The sequence below is a fragment of the Zalophus californianus genome, chromosome 14 (assembly GCF_009762305.2).
Source record: "Zalophus californianus isolate mZalCal1 chromosome 14, mZalCal1.pri.v2, whole genome shotgun sequence".
In the NCBI taxonomy this organism is placed as follows: domain Eukaryota; kingdom Metazoa; phylum Chordata; class Mammalia; order Carnivora; family Otariidae; genus Zalophus; species Zalophus californianus.
Window position 1 is genome coordinate 89748113 of NC_045608.1, and position 22636 is coordinate 89770748.

At 52.3% G+C, this 22636-nt stretch overlaps 1 protein-coding gene across 2 annotated transcripts; it reads left to right on the forward strand.

Annotated features, from left to right (window-relative positions):
- Nucleotides 1-1622: 1622 nt before the first annotated feature.
- CNDP2 (carnosine dipeptidase 2) lies at nt 1623-19956 on the forward strand. Of its 2 annotated transcripts, none has more exons than XM_027576225.2 (12): nt 1623-1686; nt 4272-4361; nt 5486-5629; nt 8859-9021; nt 10814-10902; nt 12516-12716; nt 13754-13838; nt 14783-14943; nt 16919-17083; nt 17961-18102; nt 18311-18458; nt 19407-19956. In XM_027576225.2, exons 2-12 carry the CDS (start codon nt 4302-4304, stop codon nt 19468-19470), a joined length of 1422 nt encoding a protein of 473 aa, XP_027432026.1. In that variant the 5' UTR covers nt 1623-1686; nt 4272-4301; the 3' UTR covers nt 19471-19956. The 2 variants fall into 2 exon arrangements, with proteins under 2 accessions (XP_027432026.1, XP_027432027.1); XM_027576226.2 differs by lacking the exon at nt 1623-1686 and adding an exon at nt 1698-2369.
- Nucleotides 19957-22636: the final 2680 nt, after the last annotated feature.

Consider the following 22636-nt stretch of genomic DNA (forward strand, 5'->3'; position numbering starts at 1 on the left):
AAAAAAATTGGTGACATTGGTAAATTGGTGCAAATTGGCAAACAGTATGGAGGTCCCTCAAAATATGAAAAATAGAAGTGCCATACAATCCAGAAATTGCACTTCTCGGTCTTCACCCAAAGAAAACAAAAACACTAACTTGAAGATATACATGCACCTCTTTATTTATTGCGTTATTTACAATAACCAAGATATGCAAGTAACCTGTGTCCATCAACAGATGAATGGATAAAGATGTGAGATATATGCACAATGGACTGTTACCCAGCTATATAAAAAAAAAGAATGAAATCTTGCCACTCACAATAAACTGGATGGATCTAGAGGGTATTATGCTAAGAAAAAAAAACCTTATAATTTCATCTTTACATGGAATCTAAAAAACAACAAAAGAGAAAGAGACTCTTCAATGTAGACAACAAAGTAGCAGTTGCCACAGGAGAAGTTGCAGGGAGCATGGACAAATTAGGTGAAGGGGATTAAGAGCTACAAACTTCCAGTTATTAAAAAAAAAAAAGTCACAGAGATGCAAACTCCAGTTTAGGGAATAATGCTGTAATAACTTTGTGTGATGACAGATGGTAATGACACTCATGGTGGCGAGTACTTCCTAATGATTGTAATTGTTGAATCACGACTGTACACCTGAAACTGATACATTTTATGTCAACTCTACTTCAATTAAAATTAAAAAAAAGTCAAGAAAAAAAGAGTTAAAAATGAATACTAGACTACTGAATGTAGAGAAATTTCTCCTCTTGAGGTAAAAGCTCTTTACTGTACAGTTTGACTTAACGGGGAGGGGGAGTAGAATTGGGACACCTTAGTATTTAATATTCCCTCATTGTTCGAACTTAACAGAAAGTTAAATTTGACAACATCCTGAGAGGGATATAGAAAATTTAAGGGAGGGTCATTTTATTTTAAAATATTTACAGCAACTATTAAGCCTGCTATTAAAAAAAAAAAAAAGAAGGGGGGAGGGGTACAGGTTGAGCCAAATTCTTTTGGGAATACTCTCAGGGAGATCATCACTACCCCAGGGTCCTGCGGCTAAAAAGGTAGAGGCATAAATAAATGGTGGGTCTTCTCCCGTCATCACTTCCGGGGATCAGAGGATTTAAATCCGAAAACGCCTCCTCCCTCGGAAAGGGGGACGGTGGGGCCCTGGGACCCCCAGGGCCAGGCTGCGGCCGGTGGCACCGCCTGGGACCAGCCTGAGCCGCCCAAGGGTCGGGTGTGGACGCCTCCGGGGACCCCGGGAAATCACCGTCCACAGACCGGCACCCCGCCCGGCGGAACTACGCAGGAAGAAGGAAGCAGGCGAGGTTAGGCATCCAATCGGAGAGTCCCACCCTCCGCGCGACTCCAAAGCTGGGGGGCGGGTCGAGGCGGGTCGTCGCCGGCTCTGCAACAAGCCCAGTGATTGGTGAGCGGGGCGGGGCGGGGCGACGTGGGGCGGGGCGACGCCGGCTCTCCAGCTAGGCCGGCCGTTGGTGGGCGGGGCGACGCGGGGCGGGGAGACGCCGGCTCTCCGGACGAGGCCGGGGATTGGTGGGCAGGGCGGGACGCCGCGCCGGCCCTCCGAGCGAGGCCCGGGATTGGTGGGCGGGCGGCGGGAGGCGGGCCCGCGCCGAGGGCGTGACCGGGCACGTGGTGCGGAACCGGCGCGGCAGTCGCTGAGCGGTGAGGGACTTTTGCGGGGCGAGTCGGGCGGGACCCAGGCGGGTGGGTCTCGGGGTCCAGCCGGAGTCGCGCCTCAGCTTGTGGGAGCTGGGCCGCGGCCTGGCCCACCGCCTGGTCCGCGTGGCCAGCAGGGACGGGAAGGGACGGTGTCCCCGTTAGAAGAAGGCCTTCCTGAGGGTCCGGGGCCCTGCGGGCTGCGGGCGGCGGGCGGCGGGAAGGACGCGCGGAGGACCGTCAGCCGCTTGCTCCTGACGCGGCCCGCAGGAAACTAGAGCCTTTCTAGGTCCAGCGGAGCTTCTGGCGGAGGCCCGGGGTCAGGGGTCGCTGGGTCCCGCCGGCATTTGAGGCCGGAAGGTTGCAGTGTGCGGGTCTGGGACGGCTCGCTCAGTCGTGTCCTCAGCCTGTTTACTCCTTTGCAAGATGGGCCTGGGCCTGGCCGCGGGCGGGGCCCCCCACGGCCTGGGCGGGCGCCCGGACGCTCTTCCTCGTGCGGACCCGGCGTCACGAGGAGTCGCTCCTCTGTGTGCAGGGAGGAGTGGCGAAGGATAGTTTGTACCCATGTTTGGGATCAAGCTCCGGAGTGGGCGCACTGGAGGTTCCTGCCCCCGTTTCACTGGCTTCTGTAGGTTTAAGGGCAGGGTTCCTGCGTCTGCTGACTCCACGAAGTGCGCCGAATTACCGAGGTACAAGGGTTGGGACGTTCAGAACGAAAGAAGTCATTCGTGGGTATTGCTAGACGGTTCCGGGTGCTGCCAGTCTCATTTGCCCTTCCCTCTCCCTAGCTTCATCACTTAAGTTATGTTACCCCCGCCCCACAGGAAATTTTAGAGTTCCTGGCATTTATTTTGGGAGCGTAATGTGTGCTCTTGCTCTCTCCAGCACAGCGCTTGCACCTTGGTCAGTGGGCTTCACCGCGCATTGAAGGCGGCCCGCCTTCAGGGTCTGGGTACTGGATGGGGGCGGAGGGGCGGGTTGGGACAAGAATAACCCAGAGCTGAGCGGGAGGGTGAAAACGGCCCTGGCCTGACCTCCTTTGACTAGGTTACTAATTCAGAGAAGGAGTTACTTTTTAGCCAGCCCTGGGGACTTGGCATGGAGAGCTGAGCAGGCCGGCGCTCTGTTTACTCTTTGGTAAAAGTGCAACTTAGGTAGTTGTATCTTTGAATGAATCAACGGAAGGTCATTGGTTAATTTGGCTGCACTAGTGAAAGGATGCACAGTGAACTTGGGATTTGTGTTATTATTTCATGACCAGGGACTCGAATGAAACGTGCCCAGTGTAGCATGTTGTCACAGATAGCCTCTCAGTTTGCATTATTGGTGATAGACAGATGAAAATTTGACTTACTAGTGCTCATGAAATGCTTCTTCAGCATTTGTGGACTGTCCTGCCTTTCAGATAAAAGTCTCCGCTGAAGCAGGCTGAGCTGGCTAGGCTAGGAGGTTTGTAAGTATTTTATGCCCAGGGGTGGGTGTTTGAAGAGGAAGAAGGAGGCTCTGAGAACTGAGTGGTTTGACCTGTCCTTACTGAAATCCGACTGCGCGCAGATTGAGGGTCATTTCCTCAATCCCCTCAACAGCCTCCAGGCCTGATGTTACTGTAGATGCAGTCACTCCTCTGTTGAGCAATCACTTTGGAATCCCATACCAAGAAAAAAATACTCTGTGACTACAGTGTGTCGATCCACAAGTGTGTCGATCCGCAGGCCGTTAGAACTACCTAGATGTTACAGGATCTTGTGACTACAGCTGCATTTCTGAAATCCTTGGTATGGCTGTGGTCTGGCTCTTCCCATTACTGCTTCGGGCCAGTCTTGCTGCTTGATGGAATTTGAAATAGCAGTCGGAGGTTGGACACAATTTTGAAAGTCCCCAAACCAGAATCCTTTTTGTTGCCTGTTGATTCCCATTTTAAAGATGACTGGTCAGATGACTTCCTTTCCCCTATACTTGCAAGGTGGAGCAGAGTGTATTGGGTCTCACACAGGAGAAACTGGATGTTAGCAAATGCACCCTGGAGGGAGGCTGTGGGTTCCACGGAGGTTCTTTGATCTTAATCAGGCCTTTGTGGAGGTATCACATGTTGCCTTTGACTGTTTCTGGGCTCAGATTATCCACTTTTTTAAAACAATTTATCTACCTCTCCTTGGGTTTTGTTTGCTGCGTTGTGGGTCTGTGACAGTAACAGACAGGATGTGACACTTTTGCTGGGATTCTTGGAGTGACTATTTCCTTTGTGGTAATAGTAAATGGGAAGTTCTCTGTCTGCTTTAAAAAAAATTTAAGTGCTGGTAAATAAGCGTTACCAGGAACTACCTACTTATAATTTTCATCAGATTGTCTTAAGCTCAGACCCTTCTTTCAGTTACGGGCCGTTTTAACACATAATTTTCCTTCTGAGAAAAGAATGGGAGATCACCCTGAGCCCCCAACTGCTTCCCCAAGCTTCTCTGCTGCTTCCTGGTGTCCTCATGATGACATCGAGGGCGGAGCAGCCCTTTATCAACTTAAACAAGTGCCTTCCTAACTGCCTCTCAGTCAGGCCCATCCGCAGGCAGGACTGACAGGTGGTTTTTCCTTCCAAGAACCTTCAAGGTGTGCGGTCCCCTTGAAAGATGTCGGCCCTCACTACCCTGTTTAAGTATGTCGATGAAAATCAGGATCGCTACATTAAGGTAAGGGAATATTTATTGTAGTAAACATTAAAATTAGGTTTAATCCAGTGGGGCTCAGAGACACTTTCAAGAAACTAGTAGGAGCTCTGCCATTTAAATTAAGTATACTGTCTAGACAGTGAGACAAGTACTGCATGATTTCACTTATATGTGGAATCTTAAAAAGTTGAACGTGCAGAAACAGAAAGTAGAAGGGTGATTGCTGGGGCCTGGGGGAAATGGGGAGAGGCCCGTCAAAGGGTAAAGACGTTCAGTTTTGAGTAAGCTCAGTCCCTATGAGTAGGGATTGAAGATAACAGCATGGTGACTGTAGTTAATAATACTGTGTTATATACTTAAAATTTGCTAGGAGAGTAGATCTTACAGCTCTCTCACCACACCAAAGATATCTAGAGGTCTTCTCTTCTGCCTCCTCATTACAGTATGTAAGTTATACTTTTGGCTTTTGACAGAAAGTCTTAATATATGTATATATGTTTCTAGAAATAGCAGAGCTAATCAGAGATTTTTGTTTAATCTCCATCTACAATTTCTTGTAGTAGATATAGACTAAAGAACTTCTAACTTTTTTTTTTTTTACATTTCGTCTGTTTTAAATGATTTGGTAATGTAAATTAAATCTGTTTCTTGACAGTAAAGAATTGTGCTTTAAAGTTATTCTTGGAAGACACATTTCAGATGAAATCTTTAGCTCTCATTCTAAAAATTTTACTTTAAAGAACTTGGCCATGGTAAGCATGAGTAACTAACTTAGACTGTGAAAATGTTGGATATTTTCTGTCTGTTGCAGTTTTAATTTTGTTAGGTTCAGTTATAAACTTATTTATAGAACTTTGTACATTTCACACTCATCTCATGCTTAATGGTTAAAAACACATTCTGACGTTTTTTGTTACGCTGTAGTTCTTGATACAGGGTCAATACAGACAGGTGTTTTTTTTTTTAAATCTTAAAAAGCAAATATTATAGCTCTTCTTGGACATCTAGCCATCATGTTTAAATATGGACTGGTTGCAGGAAGCAAGTCAACTTTGGCTGCCCGAAACCTGGCAAATTTATGAATACCTTTCTTCCTTAAAGGAGCACCTTTTCAGAATCCCTTCTTGCTTATTATCCACAAACAGAAACTTGCAGAATGGGTGGCCATCCAGAGTGTATCTGCATGGCCCGAGAAAAGAGACGAAATCAAGAGGATGATGGAAGTTGCCGCTGCGGAGATCAAGCAGTTGGGTGGCTCTGTGGAATTGGTAGATATTGGAAAACAGAAGGTATGGTGCTGGCGCTCTGGGAATTACAGAACCACTTAGCAGACCTACCTAAGATTTATTTGAGAGAGAGAGAGAGAGAGTGTGTGTGTGAGCTGGGGGGAGGGGCAGAGGGAGAGAGAATCTCAAGCCGACTCCATGCTGAGTGCGGAGCCCAACATGGGGCTCTATCTCATGACCCTGAGATCATGACGCTCAACTGACTGCGCCATGCAGTCTTCTAGGACCCAGCATATTCTTAAATCATCTTTTGCTTCAGATAATCTGCTTGTCTTTAAAACGAACAGAAAAGGCCTGATTGGGATACTGAACTATATGATTTCCTCAGTTGGATTGGGGCAAAGCTTTTATAACACTCAGCAGTTTTCTCCAGGTGGGAGAGCTGTTGAGGTTAGTCAGAAGTAAGTTAATGTCGGGGCGCCTGGGTGGCTCAGTGGGTTAAGCATCTGACTCTTGATCTCAGCTCAGGTCTTGATCTCAGATTGTGAGTTCAAGCCCCGATTTGGGTTCCATGCTGGGCGTGGAGTCTAGTTAAAAAAAAAAAAAGAAGAAGAAGAAATAACTAAATGTCATGGCCACTCTTAGGAAATCACTGGGATTGCTCCCTAGAAAGCAGTGTGCATTCAGACTAGGAAATTGCACACTGTCCGTGTAGGGGTAAAAGTGATGAAGACCCCCACTCACCGCACTGTGCCCCCTGCATCCCAGCTGGTGGAAAAAGCACTTTTGTATGACTTGGTTCCTGAAAAAGAGCTACTTTGTGTGGGGCCGTGGTAGCCCTGTAAGCACTTGACTGCACTTTACTGCAGGATTCTGACAGGTGACATTGGCTCATTTTCTTCCTGACAAGAACGAACCATCTCACTAATGGTATATTATTTCGCTTTTTTTTGTCTCAGGCGATTTCAAGTCCCATGCTAATGGCAGGTTTTATGTCCTATATTTTCCAATTTTGTAATATTCTTTTAAATTGCAGGGTATGACAGGGTTTGGCTTATCTCGGTTCTCTTGCCTGGTGATTTAAGTGTCCGCTGGTATCAGAGTCTTGGGGCTTTATGTGTGGACATTCAGCCCCATCTGGTCTTTTCATAAAGAGAAGAACCCAGAGGCCCAGGTGGGCTTTATCTCCACTGAGCACCCCTCAGTTGATGGTGAGGGAGATTCAAACATGGGTCTCCTGATTCCCAATCCATTATTGTTTTACGAGATTTCATTTGGCCACAAATTAACCTAGGATATACTATAGCTTCCCGGCACTTTTCCCCACTTGTGAGAGAATAAATCAAGTTTCTTTGTATTATTTTCTTGTAGAAGCATAATTGATTTGTTCCCCCTCCCTTTTTTCCTAATATATTAAAAAAGAAATCTAGGTGGCAAATAATTTACAAGAGTTGTTTCATTACAATAGATTTATTCTATTTTACACTGACATTGCAGTGCATTTCTTCAGAAAGGGCCTTCCACAAATGATAAGTGACTGCGACACTCTCGAATCACTTAAGACCCTTTCTTACCAAGGAATTGACAGTTTCGTCATTGTTAGAAAAGTTGTGCAAGGATCCTTGTGAGGTGACAGCCCATGGGAGCTTCTCTTCCAGTCACTTCACGTGGTGGCAGTTTTCCGTGTTTTAGGAAGCCGTGATGACTTGGGGCAGGTGTGGAAGTGGAGTTGGGTGTAACCACGTGTACATGCAGAAGCCGGGGCATCTTCAGGCTTACAGGGGAAAGAGGACACTTGGGGCCCAGGTCCTAGTGATGGACCTCAGAGCCCGGGTCCCTGGTGGGCGAGGCTTGTGGGCAGGCATGAACTGTGGGAAAGGCTGATGGCAGGCTCTTTGGTGTTAGGCCCACTGCCAAGGCTGCTGCAGGTAACGTCAAGTCGGGCCTATCTGCTGCCTAGCTGCTGCCCAGGCAGGAGGATGGAAAGGGTGCGTGGCTGGGAAATGTGGGGTACCTGGTCACTGGGGGCCTGACCTCTAGACAGAAGTGCTCAGGAAATGAGACAGTCATGGCTCCTGAGCAGGAAGTGACGTGAGGGAAGAAGTGAACAAAGTGCAGAGGACAGAATAGGGCCTGTGGGTGATGGCTGTGGGGATGGGGCAGAAGGGGGAGACACGTGGAATCCTTGTCAAAGACTTCTGCCCAGACCGGTTCTCTAGTAGAGGATGGCGTGGTAGCCCCGTAAGCACTTTACTGTGTTTCTAGCCAGACTTCATTCTTCCCTGTTCTGAGTAGTTAGGGATAACTGGGCAGAGATTTGCAATTTGCAACCTGAATTTCAGTACAAATTTATTTGTGGGCTCAAATCTTGGTATCTTAGAAAAATGGTAAAGTATTTCAGTTTTTCAGCTATATTGAGTAGAAATTTATTTAGAGAAAATCTGTCATTTAAAACTCATGATTCTCCTGAGGCCAGTGGAGGGCCAGCGGCAACCACAGTGCCACATGTCCTGTGTGACCAGGGCAGTGAGTCCAAGGAACGATTTTTTGCCTCTCTTGGCTGGGGCTGTCTTTCGGGAAGCGGTGCGAGAACCCAGCCCCGGGGGTGGTTCACGTGGGTGGGCGACCTTGAGTCCCAGGGCTGCACATGGGTACTGTGGGCTTGCCAAGAGTTACTGAGGTGAGCGTTTCTGAGTGCAGTTCACTGGAAAGACAAATCCTGCAAGAATCCCAGCAGCCTGGCACGTTACCTAAAGTACCTGTCCACTTGGTGCCGTGACTGAGACCCTGCCCCCCCACCCCTGTTTTTAGGGGCTTGTCGGAGACTGGTTAGGCGTGGGGAGGGAGCTTAGAAGGAACACCGGCGCTCACTGCTGGCTTTAGTGTGGCTTGCTGCAAATTCTGTTCCCTTCCCTTCTGTTCTGGTCTTCATCCTTTTATGTGCAAAATTGTGATCCTCATGCAGAATTTCAAACGTGTATCTCCTGCTTTAAGATGGTAGTAGTTTTCATCCATTATTTTAGAAAATAATGAGCAAAGTTGTACCCCAAACTTAGTCTTCATAATACGTTATTAATGTAAAAGTTAAAAAATCAGCCTTTAAAAATTTACCAGACTGCCTACAGTTGGTGAATATTATGCGGTCTAAGTACTCAGTGTGTTCTTGAACTGTACAATGTAGGCTGATTGATAAGAACACGTAAAAACACTCAGGTATTTTAATAATATCTACTATAAGCACCACATTTTTAAAACAAAGGCTGTCCTTGATTGCTTCCTTCTCGACTCTTAGCTCCCTGATGGCTCTGAGATACCGCTCCCTCCCATTTTACTCGGCAAGCTGGGCTCCAACCCGCAGAAGAAAACCGTGTGTATTTACGGACATCTGGACGTGCAGCCGGCAGCCCTGGAGGACGGCTGGGACAGCGAGCCCTTCACCTTGGTGGAACGCGATGGTAAGGGAAGCTTTCAGCCGTGTCCGTTACTGTGCACGATCGAGGAAACTTTTCACTTGCAGCAACATCTCTGAGGAAATTCAGTTCCGCACTGCAGTCGTGATCACAGCGCGATTGCTGACTTTCCACTGGGCTCCTGTTGAGCGTTAGACCCACATTTCTACGGGCTGTTCCCCTTGCCACGGTCTGGAGCAGAATTCTGTGTCTCAGCTCTCCAGCCTGCCCTCCTCCTTGTTCCCCGTCTCACCTCCTGCACACGATCCCCTGCCTCCCGTGCCGCGTGCACCACAAACCTGGAGGTCGGCCTCACCCCGCCTGGCCCCCGTGGGCCTGCAGTCCCTGCTGGGCCTCCCCCGCAGCCGCCACTCCTCCCCTGCTGAGAGCGCTCCTATTGCTTGTTGAAGTGCTGGGTCCTCCTCCCCTCTGTTCCCGGCCACGTGATGACCTCAGTGTGATGTGTCTCTCCCAGACACCTCTCGGGAGACCCAGCGGGTTCTTCTGCCTACTCGTCTCCCCTCATTGCCCCTCTGGCACCTGTCACATGATCCCGGCTTCTACACCAGCACCAGTCACCCACTGCCCCTCTGGGAGGCCTCGCACTCCGCCCCTCCCTGCTTCTGACACATAGCCAGGCACCCTCGGTAGAGCTGGGATAACACCTCAGGCCACAGATGAGCTTCCTTGTGGTCAGCTGGCCGCCTGCTGTCTCTCTCCTTGTCGGGGGACCCCGGGAGGGACGGAGCACATCGCCCTGTGCGCCTCTGTCCAGTACAGTTCTGGCCTGTTGGAGTGAGCGATTCAAGTCAGTGTTTGTCACAGGAATAAGGGTGCTTTTTAGGAGAACTCTGTAGCTTTTGTGAAAAATAAGTTTAGTTTATAGAAAGAAATTCCCAAGGTAGCGATGGCTCGAAGTGTCATGCTGCTTTGGGGTGGTCATGTTGAAACTGTCAAATATTAAAAACAGGCTGAGAATGAGGAAGTCCGAGGCCTGGCCGTTACAGACCTGGCCAGAGAGGGACTGAACCATGAGCACGCCTCAGCCCGAGTGCTGTCCTTCCTCCGGCCTGGTCCCCCTCTGATGAGCTCTGCATCATATGACAGGGCAGGGAGCAGGGTCTGGGCTGGATGGCCAACTGTCCTTCCTGGTGGCCAGTGCCCACCTGCCTTTGTTAGGGGTCCCAGGAGTGTTTGTGTGGGGTGGGGGGTGGGGGCGTCCTGTGACTAATTAGGTGGAGGAGAAGCAGTGCCACGTCCTTTGGTTTTCAAAATGATGAGAAGTAAATAATAAACCTGTTCTTTTCTTTACCAAATTAGGTGTCAGAATTGGGCTTGTGTGAGATTTGTAGTTCTCTCTTGATGATGGTGCGTTGTGGGTCCGACATATGACCAGGTTGCCTACCCTTAACTGCTACCAGCTGGTTGTGGAGGTAGATTTGAAGTAACTAGCTGGCTGGCAGTGCCGCCTGGAGCTGGCTCAGCAGTCCACGCCCTGGGTCAGCAGGGACCAGAGCGCTGGCGGACTACTGTGTCCGCTGGAAGAAGGGGAGGGCAACTTGGGAGCATCCACGCGGCTTGCTCTTAGATTATGGTGGATTCTCTGGCAGGGCCTCACAGTAGTGTAGCATGGGGACTCGGGGCTCTGACAGAATGAAAACGGGGCTTCTGGTTGGAAGAGGAGGTCTCAGGACAGCTGCCCGTGGTGGCGCCAAGATGCTCTCGGCTATGCTCCAACAAGACACTTTCTTGTCTATTTCATCGTGATTGTAACTGAGTTTGCTGATTGCTGTTCTAGGCAAATTGTATGGGAGAGGTGCAACCGATGATAAGGGGCCAGTGGCCGGCTGGCTGAATGCCCTGGAAGCCTTCCAGAAGACAAATCAGGTACTTCACGTCTAACTGCCCGGCTCTATCACAGCCATACAAAGCAGGGCTATCTGTCCCCAGAACAGCCCATAAAGATCAAAGATCACTGGACTATGAGGAAGCAAGGTCCCCCCCAAACCGCATCAGCACAGTGGGATCAGATATAAGATCATAGGTTTGTTTTCCAGCTTTAGGAATTGTGATTGTTTTACAGCCGCCCAGCGGCCATAGTACTGATGACTCAGCAGGAATCCAGCCAGCACCTGAAATTGGAGTTTTCAGCCGCGGGCTCCACCTCTGAGACGGCTCACCTAGAGACCAAGTCGTGGGCTCTGTGGTGGTGGGCAACCCCTAGCTTTCTCAGGGTGGTTTTTATCCTCCTGAAAATTTTTTATTTTTTAAGATACATTTCCTTAATGTGAGATATCTGCTCCTGCCTAAAGTTTGTAAAATAGAAAACTAGGGAGGAACAGGGTGCCTAGAATTCCAGCTGTCAGAGACTTTGTATTTTGTTACTTACGGATCTTTTCAACTGTTTTTAACCTAATGCTGACCATTGTGTAGACCCAGTTTTTGCATTGTTTTATCTTGTACCATGATAAAATAAGAATGGTAAGACAAGCGTTTTTGTCAGACGGTAGAATGGTAGATCTGAAGAGGGACGGGAACTCTGGTCCGTCCGAGGTGCCATTTTGCACAGGCGGGAGGCAGGGCTCAGAACCTCCAACTGACTGGGCTCAGGGGCTGGGAAGACTCCCCCTTCTCCAGGGCTCACCGGGATCCGGGGTGACTGAAAGGCGGCTGGCTGTGTGCAGGGCAGAGCGGCCAGAGCAGCTCCACTTACATCCTTTCCACGTGCCAGGGTCCCAGGAAAGATTTCATCTGAGAGACAGAAAGGGGAAGGCGAGCTGGGTGGTGCAGAGGGCTGTCGTGGGGAGGACTCCATGGATTTGCGTCCACGTGGGGGCTCTGCCATTTTGTAGCCTCTTTGACCTTCGGCAAGTCACCTCGCTTGGGTGCAGCTTCACGTTCTCGTCTGTGGAAGGGCCGCCTGCCTCACTGCACAGCCTGGGGAGCCTGGGAAACTGCAGAGCAGGAGCTAAGTGGGCGGCGGCGCCTCGCGGTTACTGTCAGCTCTTGGGGAGAAGGGCTTTCAGCATGGAGAGGGGGTCATAGTGCAGAGCGCCTGGAAATAGGAGCAGGCCCCTCCTTGCTCTGGCATGTGGGTGTGGTGACTGGTCCCTGGCGCAGATGAAGACAGGTTTTGTCTGTGCCGTGACCTGTGTTGTGGAGAGAGCCGCTCGGGCTTCCCTGGAGACTCCTGATTCGCGCTGGGTGAGTGCAGAGGTCCCTGTGGATAGGAAGCGTGGTCACGCTGTGGCGTCCTTGGCAGGAGTCCCCAGTGAGGGTGTCACTATGGCTGGCTCCGTGCATGTCCCCTCACCGCCCAGCACGTGAGGCCTGAGGGTCACGACAGGGCGCACACAGGCCGCCTGAGCGGTGGGCCTGGAGGAAGTTGAATATTTGAAATTTGTGATTGCAAAGCATTTGGTGACTTCCTGTCTGTGGTGTCTAAGAAATAAAAGCACATGAGAATTGAATGCCTCCCAATGCTCATTTCCCTTTCATAGGAAATTCCAGTCAATGTCCGGTTCTGTCTGGAAGGCATGGAGGAGTCGGGCTCTGAAGGCTTGGACGACCTGATTTTTTCCCGTAAAGACACATTCTTCAAAGATGTGGACTACGTCTGCATTTCTGACAATTACTGGCTGGGGAAGAAGAAGCCCTGCATCACATATGGTCTCAGGGGCATTTGCTACTTTTTCATTGAGGTATCACGTCAAGTTCTCTGTGTTTCATGGTGTCTCTTCCCAGCCTGTAGTCTCCCTTGTCCTTCTGTAGCGTGTAGTGGGCAAGTCCCAGGAAGGGGGCCGTGCGTGTGAGGGAGAAGCCCAGAGGCTTCTCAGCAGGCTGGGTCTTCACCCTTCGAGATTCTCCAGCCAGAGTCCATTTCCTGCCACCTCAAGCTACAGGGTGTTTGGAGAATTGCCTTGGAGCAGTTGAGGAAAGATGAACTGCTGTAGCCCATTTAAGATTGACTTAAGCAAAGCATTGCAGAAAGACTTACTGTTAAAAATTAAGATGTTCACATTTGACCCCTTAGGTCTGCCTGGACCGGAGATCCTGAGGGACCTGGGTGGTTGTGCTCGACACAGAAGCCGGGCGCAGGGGCAGAGCGGGAGGGCCATGCTCAGCTGAGCCTGCATCCCCTCCACAGATGAGGGTGGGTCCTAGCACACAGGGCGGATTGGTTCCTGTGAGGGAGTGTTTTGGAGGCTGAAAATGCCAGAATCATCCTCATTGCTGCCCTGAGCGCTTCGCCTCTCAAGACTACTTTACAAATAGTCTGACACAAGAACCCAGTGGCTGTGAGTCAGACGCTCCCACCTTGCCAATTTACAGGTGTGGAGACTCAGGCCTGGTGAGGTCTCAAACCTGACCCTGGTCACAGGCTAATGAGTGGGACCGGGGGGCAGGGGGCAGGATCTGGCCCTAGGTCCTCAGGCCCAAGGTCCTTACAGGCTGCTTTTCATGGTGGGTGTCCCATTTCATCAGAAAAGCACGGGGTCTTTGTGAAGCCACGTGCGTCCACCTGTGGTCAGCACCCCGACTTTCCCCCTGGTCAGCGTTGCCAAGAGTATTTCTTTTGTTGCTGAAGTTTTATAATTTAGGAAATACTTTGCTTTGCTCCTTGAGGGAACAGATTTTGATTTTGAGAATTGTGAATGTTCTTCGTTCACTTTACTGTCACATGATGAGGCTGAGTTCCCGCTGAGCAGCAGGTAGAGGGGTCTCTGTTTCCGTCCAGGTGGAGTGCAGTGACAAAGACCTCCATTCTGGCGTGTACGGGGGCTCGGTGCATGAGGCCATGACAGATCTCATCATGTTGATGGGTAAGCACGGATTTCAGTCGCTGCTTGGTGACTTGGGAGAGAAGCTGGAGTGGCTTGTTTCAGGCTGTCCTTGGCAGTTGGTGCTTTCATCTCTTTCCCTGTTGCTACTTCCTCCCGCTCACCATTCCCTTTGAAAGATGGACATGCTTCATTTCTGCCTCTGTCTCCCAGGCACCTCCGTGTGTCACTAAACCCTGCCTTGTCTCTGGGACCCAACTAGGGCAGCCCCTGGCTCCGTTCAGCCCTGTCTGAGCTGGCCCCTAGGATCACGTGACACAGTTGTAGTTTCTGTCCCTCGGAGGCCACCTGCCTCGGTCTGTTTGACATTGTTAAGCACCCCAGCCAGGGCTCCTGCATGCTCAGCTCTGCAGGAGGGAGGCCCAGCCCAGTCCTGCCAGCATCCTGCTGGTTTAAGGCTCGATGGAACTTTGCCTCACCCCAGGATTTGCCTAAGTTCTGTCTCCTTCCCTCTCAGGTAGCGGCTGCCATATGTGCAGCCTGTTGTTACGGGAGTCTACTCTGTTCTCTTTGTCTTGGCCTCCTTCGCTTGGGAGCAGCCAGTTTCTTGTGGAACATGGATTAAAAAAGAAATATTAATCAGTGTAGTGGCTTTTACAGGAAGCCTGCAGGAGGCATTCTGCTCGGTCTGTCTCCTGGTCTGTGACAGGGGACAGGTCACCCACCCTTCTGCATCTCTGTCTCTTTGTGTTAAAGTGGGAAGATGATACTGCTCACCTCACTGGGTTGTTTAGATATTGAACTAGTTGTTCCTAGACCGTGCTCGAGTGCTCTGCATGCCCAGGAAATGTCACTGTGAAGCTCCTGGTCCTCCTCAGCCCCGGGGTGGGGGGATGGGGGGGTGGGCTCCGGGCCCCCGTGGTAAGCGCTGCTGTGTTTGTGCTGCCTGCCTGCCTGCTGAGCGCCCCTCCTCTGTGCCCTCCCAGGCTCCCTGGTGGACAGGAAGGGAAAGATCCTCATCCCTGGCATCAACGAGGCAGTGGCCCCTGTGACGGAGGACGAGCTGGGCCTCTACGACAAGATCGACTTTGACCTGGAGGAGTACACCCGGGACGTGGGGGCAGAGACTCTGCTGCACAGCTGCAAGGTGCGTGCCTCCGCGGGTCTGCCTGCCGCCCTGGTCCGTGCGCTCGCAAGGCCTCCCACCGTGGGCAGGAGCCAGAGGTGCCGCAGAGATCTGGGCATATGCGTGTGCCCCAGAGCCCTCAGATGGTACCGACACTGGAAAGCAGCACGTTACCAGGCTTGGAATTGGAATTGGGAGATTTTTAAAAATGTCACATGTTGACTTTTGACAACTTAGGAGCTGGAGAACGTATGCAGAGGACACATAGTAGCAGGTAGCTTTTGCCTGATTTGCATTTGTAGAATGATGTTTTACTGCTGGGCCCGGAGATGATTGAAAGCATCCCTAACAGCCGGGGACCTAGGTGGAAAGCATTTGCACAAAGTGGTTACTTAACTATTAAGAAAAAATTGTGTTAGGATTTTTCTCTTAAGTAGTCTGGTTCCTGGCTTGTGAGGCCTGCGTATAAGTTTACATCTGATGTAGCCGTGATTTGAATTGCAGCAACAGGCCCTGGGGTGCAAGAAGAATATGGCCAGGCCCAGCCCATGAGTTTCATCTCTCCAGGAGACAAATGGGCAAAGAAGTGTGAAAGAGTGTGGAGGCCACTCCAGGGTCTGGAGCACTGTGTGCCTGGGAGTGGGGAGGCCTGTGGGGGTCGGGAGGGATGAGCAGCAGAGCAGGGCATGGGGAGTCTGGCTGTTCGTGGGGAGGGCTGGCCGGGGGAGGTCTGGGATTCGGACTGAAAAGGCCTGGCGTGAGGCCCTGTGGTGTCCCAAGGAGCTCATGTGCTCTCCTGGAAGATGGTGGACGGATGGGTTGGAGCAGAGGGATGAGCCGATCAGACCTCCCTTGTGGGCAGGCGGTGGAGAGGCGTTGCAGGTTTGGAGCGGGTGCAGTGAGGCGGGGAGACCAGTTGTGCCGCTGCAGGGGAGAGCCTGGAGCTGGTGGCATGGGGACCGGGCGGGCGTGGGGCACCTTTGAAGCAGGCCACACACCAGGGAGAGTTGGTGGGCCCGAGCGGGGCAAGAATTCGCAGGTGGCGGGGGGGTTGCAGAAGGGCCCTCATGGGCAGCTGTCATTCGGGGCCTGAGGCCGGGAGAGATTAGTCAGGGGCAGGGGCACATCTGGGAAAGTGGGTTTCTGAACAGACTTCAGTTTGCTCCGGCCTTGTTGCCTTCCAGTTGGTGTCTGTGTTTGTGTAAGGTGTTTGCGTTTCGGGCCGCGTGTCTCCCTTCTAGGTCTCACTGACCCTATTTGGTTCACAAATGGAAGTCCACACATTAGGTGGCTGAGTCCCTGAGCGGCCCCGGGGCCCTGTCACATTTCTCTTCGCCAGCCTGTTTTGTCAGGTGGCCACGTGTCCTCTTTTGACTTGTCTTGTGCCACTGCTGGGGTGCAGGGGGTGTGAGAGGCGGTGGTATCAGTCGTACGTTCGGAGATGAGGGCCTGCTCTGTGCCAGTCCCCTTGGCAGAGGGTGACGATGCTTGTCCATGGTCACTGGGCCCAGGACTCAGTGGATGGCCCTGGCTCTCCTCCCAGTAGGAACTACCCCTGCATTCTGTTCCCCTGGGGGCCGGGGAGCTCACAGGTGACCTGCGTTGTGCTGCCCTCTTCCTCCTGGTTCCTGGTGCCTCTGGCTCTAGAGGAGCTCTGAGGTCTGTGGGACCACGACTTACCCCTGAATTCTGTGGGGCTGGTGGGAAGCCCGTGGCTCTTAGTCACCGGCAGTCCTGAGCCGCAGTGAGGCCAGGATGCCACACTTGAGGCTGCTCTGAGTGTGGCAGAGCCCCCCTCTTCAAGGTGCATCAAAGCCAGTACCAGAGCACATCTGGGGCAGGCTCATCTCTCAGCCCTCCAGGGTCTGTACTGCCTGCCTGTGATTGTGTAGATCCCAGGCCGGCGGGCCACTAGGAAGAACTTCCCAGATGCCGTTGCCGTCTCCTTCGTAAGCAGACAGTGTTGTCCCCTGACCCACTTTGTTGTTTTCTGCAGAAAGACATCCTGATGCACAGATGGCGGTACCCGTCCCTCTCCCTCCATGGGATTGAAGGCGCCTTTTCTGGGTCGGGGGCCAAGACCGTGATTCCTAGGAAAGTGGTCGGCAAGTTCTCCATCAGGCTTGTGCCAAACATGACTCCAGAAGTTGTCAGCAAGCAGGCATGTGACGGAGCTGGGACGCGGGGAGGGGGCTCCTCCACGACAGAGACTCAGAGCATAAAGACTTTTAGGAGAGCACTGAACCCCAGACCCATACTTCCCTGCTTCTTGACTCCTGCCAGCCCAGTAATTACCAGAATAAGCAGTTCAGAAACTGATCAAAGATAAAGGCCATATAAAAAGCCCCACGTGTGACCTTTGTCACTGCTGAGGCATGCTAAAACCTGACCCCTGACCTCATCGTAAGGCTTCAGGTCAAATGCTGACTTTAGGCCAAGTAGGTTAAAGTGGGAATCCACAGGAGCTGCGTCTGGGCCAGTGTGAGGAGTGGAAGGGCACGATTCCAGAAGGGGTAAATTCCGGAGGGGGCACATTGGGGGGCAGTCACCCTGCCCTCATCCGAGGTTTCCCGGAGAGATGGCCTCAAGGATTTGCGAGGAAACTGAGGCCTGAGATTTTGTCATCAGTTGTGCCCCAGTCAGCACCGGGCTCCACTTTTGGTCCAGATGTGATGAATATTGTAAAGCAAATCAAGGGACATTTTTTAAAGATTTGACATTTAAATATTATCCTATGGGAACGTCTGTGTAAAGGGTGAATTGCTTGAAATGAAAGCATTACCTTTTACCTTCAAATTGCTGGATTTTGTTTCTTGATAAAAATCCCTTTTTTTGTTACCATAGTTGTGCTCAGTGTTTCACAGCAGAAAATAAGACCCGTCATAGACTCTTTGTAGACTCAGTGTAGACTCGTGGTAGACTTACCGTAGACTGGTTGTAGGCCCCCTCTAGACCCACCGCAGACTGCTGTAGAGGAGATTTCTAGCACTGGGTCAGGTGCCGGGCTTAGAATACATTATGTCTCGTTTGTGACTCAGGTCACAAGCTACCTGACGAAGAAATTTGCTGACCTGCGCAGTCCCAACAAGTTCAAAGTGTACATGGGCCATGGTGGGAAGCCCTGGGTGTCTGACTTCAACCACCCACATTACATGGCTGGGAGAAGAGCCTTGAAAACAGGTGAGACTTCTCCTGGGGACGCAGGCAGGGGCCCTGAGGAGAGCCCCCGGTGTGAGCGGGACCATGTCCCCCACGGACCTTGAGAGTGGGGCTGCCGGCCCCGAGACGCACCTGGGGCTTGGACTCACGTTGCTGGGTAGTAAGTGTGCAGTGCATCCCAGCCTCGCCACTTGTAAGCTCACCATGTCTTTTACTCTTCTCCCCCCAGTGTTTGGTGTCGAGCCTGACTTGACCAGGGAAGGCGGCAGTATTCCTGTGACTTTGACCTTTCAGGAGGCTACTGGGAAGAATGTCATGCTACTGCCTGTGGGCTCAGCAGATGATGGTGCCCACTCCCAGAATGAAAAGCTCAACAGGTGAGGCTCTGGGTCCTCCGGCCTGCCCCGGGTTCATTTCCTCATGGCTGCCAGCGAGAGAAACCCGGGAGAGCCCCCGGTGTGCCCTCCAGCCCCTCCACCTCCCTCCCCTCCACCTCCCTCCCTGCCTGCTCCCTCCCCGCCTGCTTCCTCCCCACCTGTCTGGCTGCTTTGATTGGAGAGCAGGGGGGGCCGGGGTCTGTGGCCCCCCCCCAAGGCCAGTGCTCTGCTTGCTACCATCGTCTTTGGGGTAGTGAGCGCTTCCGGTGGAAGGCGGGGACAGGGCCATGGAGAGGTGAGGGTTCTTCACAGCAGGGTTCAGCCAGTGCTCTGTGTCTGTCTCAGGACATCATCTAGGATTCCTAAAGAGCCTCCGCGCTTTGCCTGCTTGGAAGATCAGTGTCCTTGCTGGCTTCCTAGGCCCCTTCTATGTGTTCCTGGCTTGTGCAGACATGAGGGGGCTCTTTAACCAGCGGGGATGGAAGGTGGTCCCTGAGTTAGCGCAGTGAGGAGAGGCCCAGGCGGGCTGGGAGGACCCATGGGCAGCGTGGAAGAGCCGAGAAGGACAGAGAACAGGAGCCCTGGGGGGGGCCGCAGGGTGGGCTAGTTTCGGGCTAAGACGGCGGCAGAGGGAAGGGACAGAGACGTAGGTATCCGGGCAGAAGGCGAGGCCTCTTATCCCAACAAAGGGAGGGGCTGTGATCAAAGTGAGGCTTTCTTCTTAACTACTGCGTGGGACCCCGTATATTCTGTTAGACCACGACCAGGACAGGTTCCTAGTGGGGCAGCTGGACTGAACCCACACTTGAGAACCACATGCCCAAATTCTGGAGGCCAGTGGAACGAAAGGCCAGCAAGCTGGGACGGTGGGACTCCCAAAAAGAATGCCGGGCACACGCCTGGACCTCTGGACGGCAGCCGACGCGACGGCTTGTTCTTCTCCATCAGGCTCAACTACGTAGAAGGAACGAAAATGCTGGCTGCGTACCTGTATGAAGTGTCTCGGCTGTAGAAGGGAGAGGCGCCCCTGGCCCTGGAGTCCCGCCCCTGTCCTCGCTCTGTCCCCGCCGCTCAGGAAAGCGCAGCGTGTCTCTCCTCGCCCTCTTGTCTGGCACAGCCTGAGTAACCGCCAAGTTCTTGGAGGTGGCCAGCGTGAGGTCTGCAGAGAATAGCCAGGCTCTGAAAGCACACGCTCCGTAGGAGGTTCTGGTTGCCATCCATCGGGGCCGCACGCAGCTCTTGGTGCTTTGCTGTCCCGTCTCTGCCTCCTGACTCTGGCCCGCGTGCTCTCGGAAGATTCAGTCAGGGGCACCTGATGCCTCGAGGGGCCACCCCTTCTGATCCTTCACCCTTGTGTGGCTTCTGTCCTTGTCTCAAGCCCCGAAACCAGTACTGGTGTCTCCTGTCTTCTCTTTATTGTGATTCCTCAAAACCTAAACCTTACCGGAAGGATTATTTGTTCTCAGTATGTGTTGCCAAATAAAAAAGTAAAAATGAAGCCTCTGGGAGAGTTCCTGCCCATCGGACTCACTGGCGGGGCGCCCTGCCCTGTGCGGGGGCGTGGCTGGTCCCAGGGGCCGTAGGGGGCCGGGCGGGGCTCGCCCCTGCCTCCTCTCCCCAGCCCACCGCGGGGGTGGCGGTGCTGTTCACTGGGTCCTCCCACCCAACACCGGATAGGGCAGAATGGTGACACGGGAGGTGGTTCTCAGAGCCCCGGTTCTCCTCTGCAGTGTCCTTGGAAGCCCGTACCCCCCGCAGCCTGTCATCTCCCTCCCCGTCTCCCTGTCCCTCTCCCCAGCTGACACCACTCGCTCACCGGGGACACTCGTGTGGCTCAGTCCTTTGAGCCACCTCGCTCGGGGTCTTTGTGCTTTAACTCTGGTTTCTAGTCAGGGAATGGAGTTTTGTGCGGTGCTGACGAGATGGCGTTCATCAATAAGCTTTGCAAAAGTGGTTCTGTGCCTGGCGGAGGCCCCCGAGTTGCCGGAATCCAAAGCTTGCCCTGTTTCGTCGCTCCACTGCAGGAAGCTGGCCACCAACAAAAATACAAGCCCCTGGTCTCATGTAGAAAAAGAACTCACTGGGCCACCCCCTCACCCGGATGAGAATGAGCTGAGACGAGCCTTTCCAACCTGAAGGAACCTGAGTGTCTCCACGTGACCGAGGGAGAGTCAAGTTCATTCTGCCCGTGTAACTTTTGCTAACAGTGTCAGGAAAAGATGACAGATATGTCAATCCTTAACCGCATGAATTAGTGAGGACGTAGGCCAGATCAAAACCAGAGGTTTTGCCACTGTGACTGTTGGCGCCCTTCTCCTTGTCAAGCCTGCACAGGCAGGCTGGCCTGTTGGGGCAGCTCTTCTGCCCTTGGGGGCCCGGTTCTCTCCGCCCTGTTCCTTCTCCAACAGCCACAGCCGCATTTCAGCCTGTGCTTTCAGGCGCAGGGCAGACTTAGTTCCAGTCCCATCCCTTTGCCTCTTACCAGGAGGTCACGTGGCCACGCCTCACTGCGCCCGAGGGATGTGCCTCGCTCCCTTTCCCGTCCCTCCGTAGGAGACGGAAAACGTACTGGGAATTGCACTGCCATTATGTCATGACATTCATCCCAAGGCAATCAGAGAGAAATAAAGACTGCATAGCATCAGGGGAAGGATTCGTGGAGCCTGCTTTATTACTCATTTGTCAGAGCTAATTTTAACATCAGCATCAGCCTCTGTGGCTTCAGGGAGCGTGCTGTATGGGGATCGGGAAGCAAGCCCGATCAAATGGTGTTCACGCCTTCCTTTCTTTTCCTTTGCACCATTTCCCATCGACATGTGACTGTGGGCCCCCTCAGGCTCTCAGCAGAGCCTGGTACAGTCCATTCCTTTTGAGTTCATGGCCAGGATCGTAAATCACCTATGTTTAGGAGAACCTGTTACTCTGTGGCCTACAACAATGGCCCCTATATGGAATGCTGCATAAAAAGATGGTTTGCAGAATTCCACTGACCTGTGTTCTTTGAAATGGCCTTTGTGAAAAGGCTGCTTCAATCCATACCTTGAACAGTTGTTATTTAGGAAGAAAAGTTCCTTGGAGTAACAGGTGGTCGTGGCCAAAGCCTACTCGAGAGGAAACGGTGTGAGTTTGACCCAAATCTTTGATGGAGATGGTCCTGTGGCCCCAACCATGCATGTGGGAGAGATCAGGGACCAACCCTGCTCACGATAACCCTTGGAGATCCGGATTCACGGTCTGTGTGTTTTGAAAGATCTCTCGAAGTGATTTGGAGACATAGCTCGTTAGGGGTTGAATTGTGTCTCCCCCCACCCCCCAAATGCGTACGTTGAAGTCCTAACTCCCAGTACCTCAGAATGTGAGTTTATTAGGATCTAGGGTCTTTGAAGATGCAATTAATTATGAAGAGACCATACTGGAGTAGGGCCGGCCCTAATCCAATATGACTGATGTCCTTACGGAAGGGGGACATTTGGACACAGACACACATGGGGAGAAGCATGTGAGGATGAAGTCGGAGATTAGGTGATGTGTTTGCAAGATGAGGAACACCAACCAGCCAGCAATCAGGAGAGGCCAGGAGGAGGTTCTCCCTCACAGCCCTTAGAAGGAAGCAACCCTGCCAACACCTTGATCTTGGGCTTCCAGGCTCTGGAACTGGAGGAGAATAGATTTCTGTTGTTTAAGCCACCCCTAGTCTGCAGTACGTCCTTGCAGCAGCCTGAGCAGGCTAACACAGGGCCTATAATGCCAATTTAGCTCATACGTAGCATTCATCACACGGGCCCACGACGACCGAGCAGAGCCTCTGACACCTGCTCACGGCAACAAGCTGTGTTCCTGTTGCGTCTCTCTCAGCTCTGCTGGCCTTGGGCGCACGCACTCCTCTCAAGGGTCATGCCCTCCGCGCGTGCCCAATGAAGCACCTGCTGTATCACCCACAGCCGGAGCTGCCCTGCTGTTCTTCAGTAACATCAGATGACTTCGGGCCACTACCTCCTCCCATTATCTGTGCGTATGAGATGCATTGTCTCTTCCTCTGCCTTCACATTGAATGAGTATGTCTGAAGCCTCTTTGTTTTCCAGATGTGAATAGGTCCACTAGTCCAGCCTCGTCTTCCTTCTGGGGGCAGGGGTGGGGGCACAGACAGGCCATCTGCCGAGACATAGCTAATACGGCC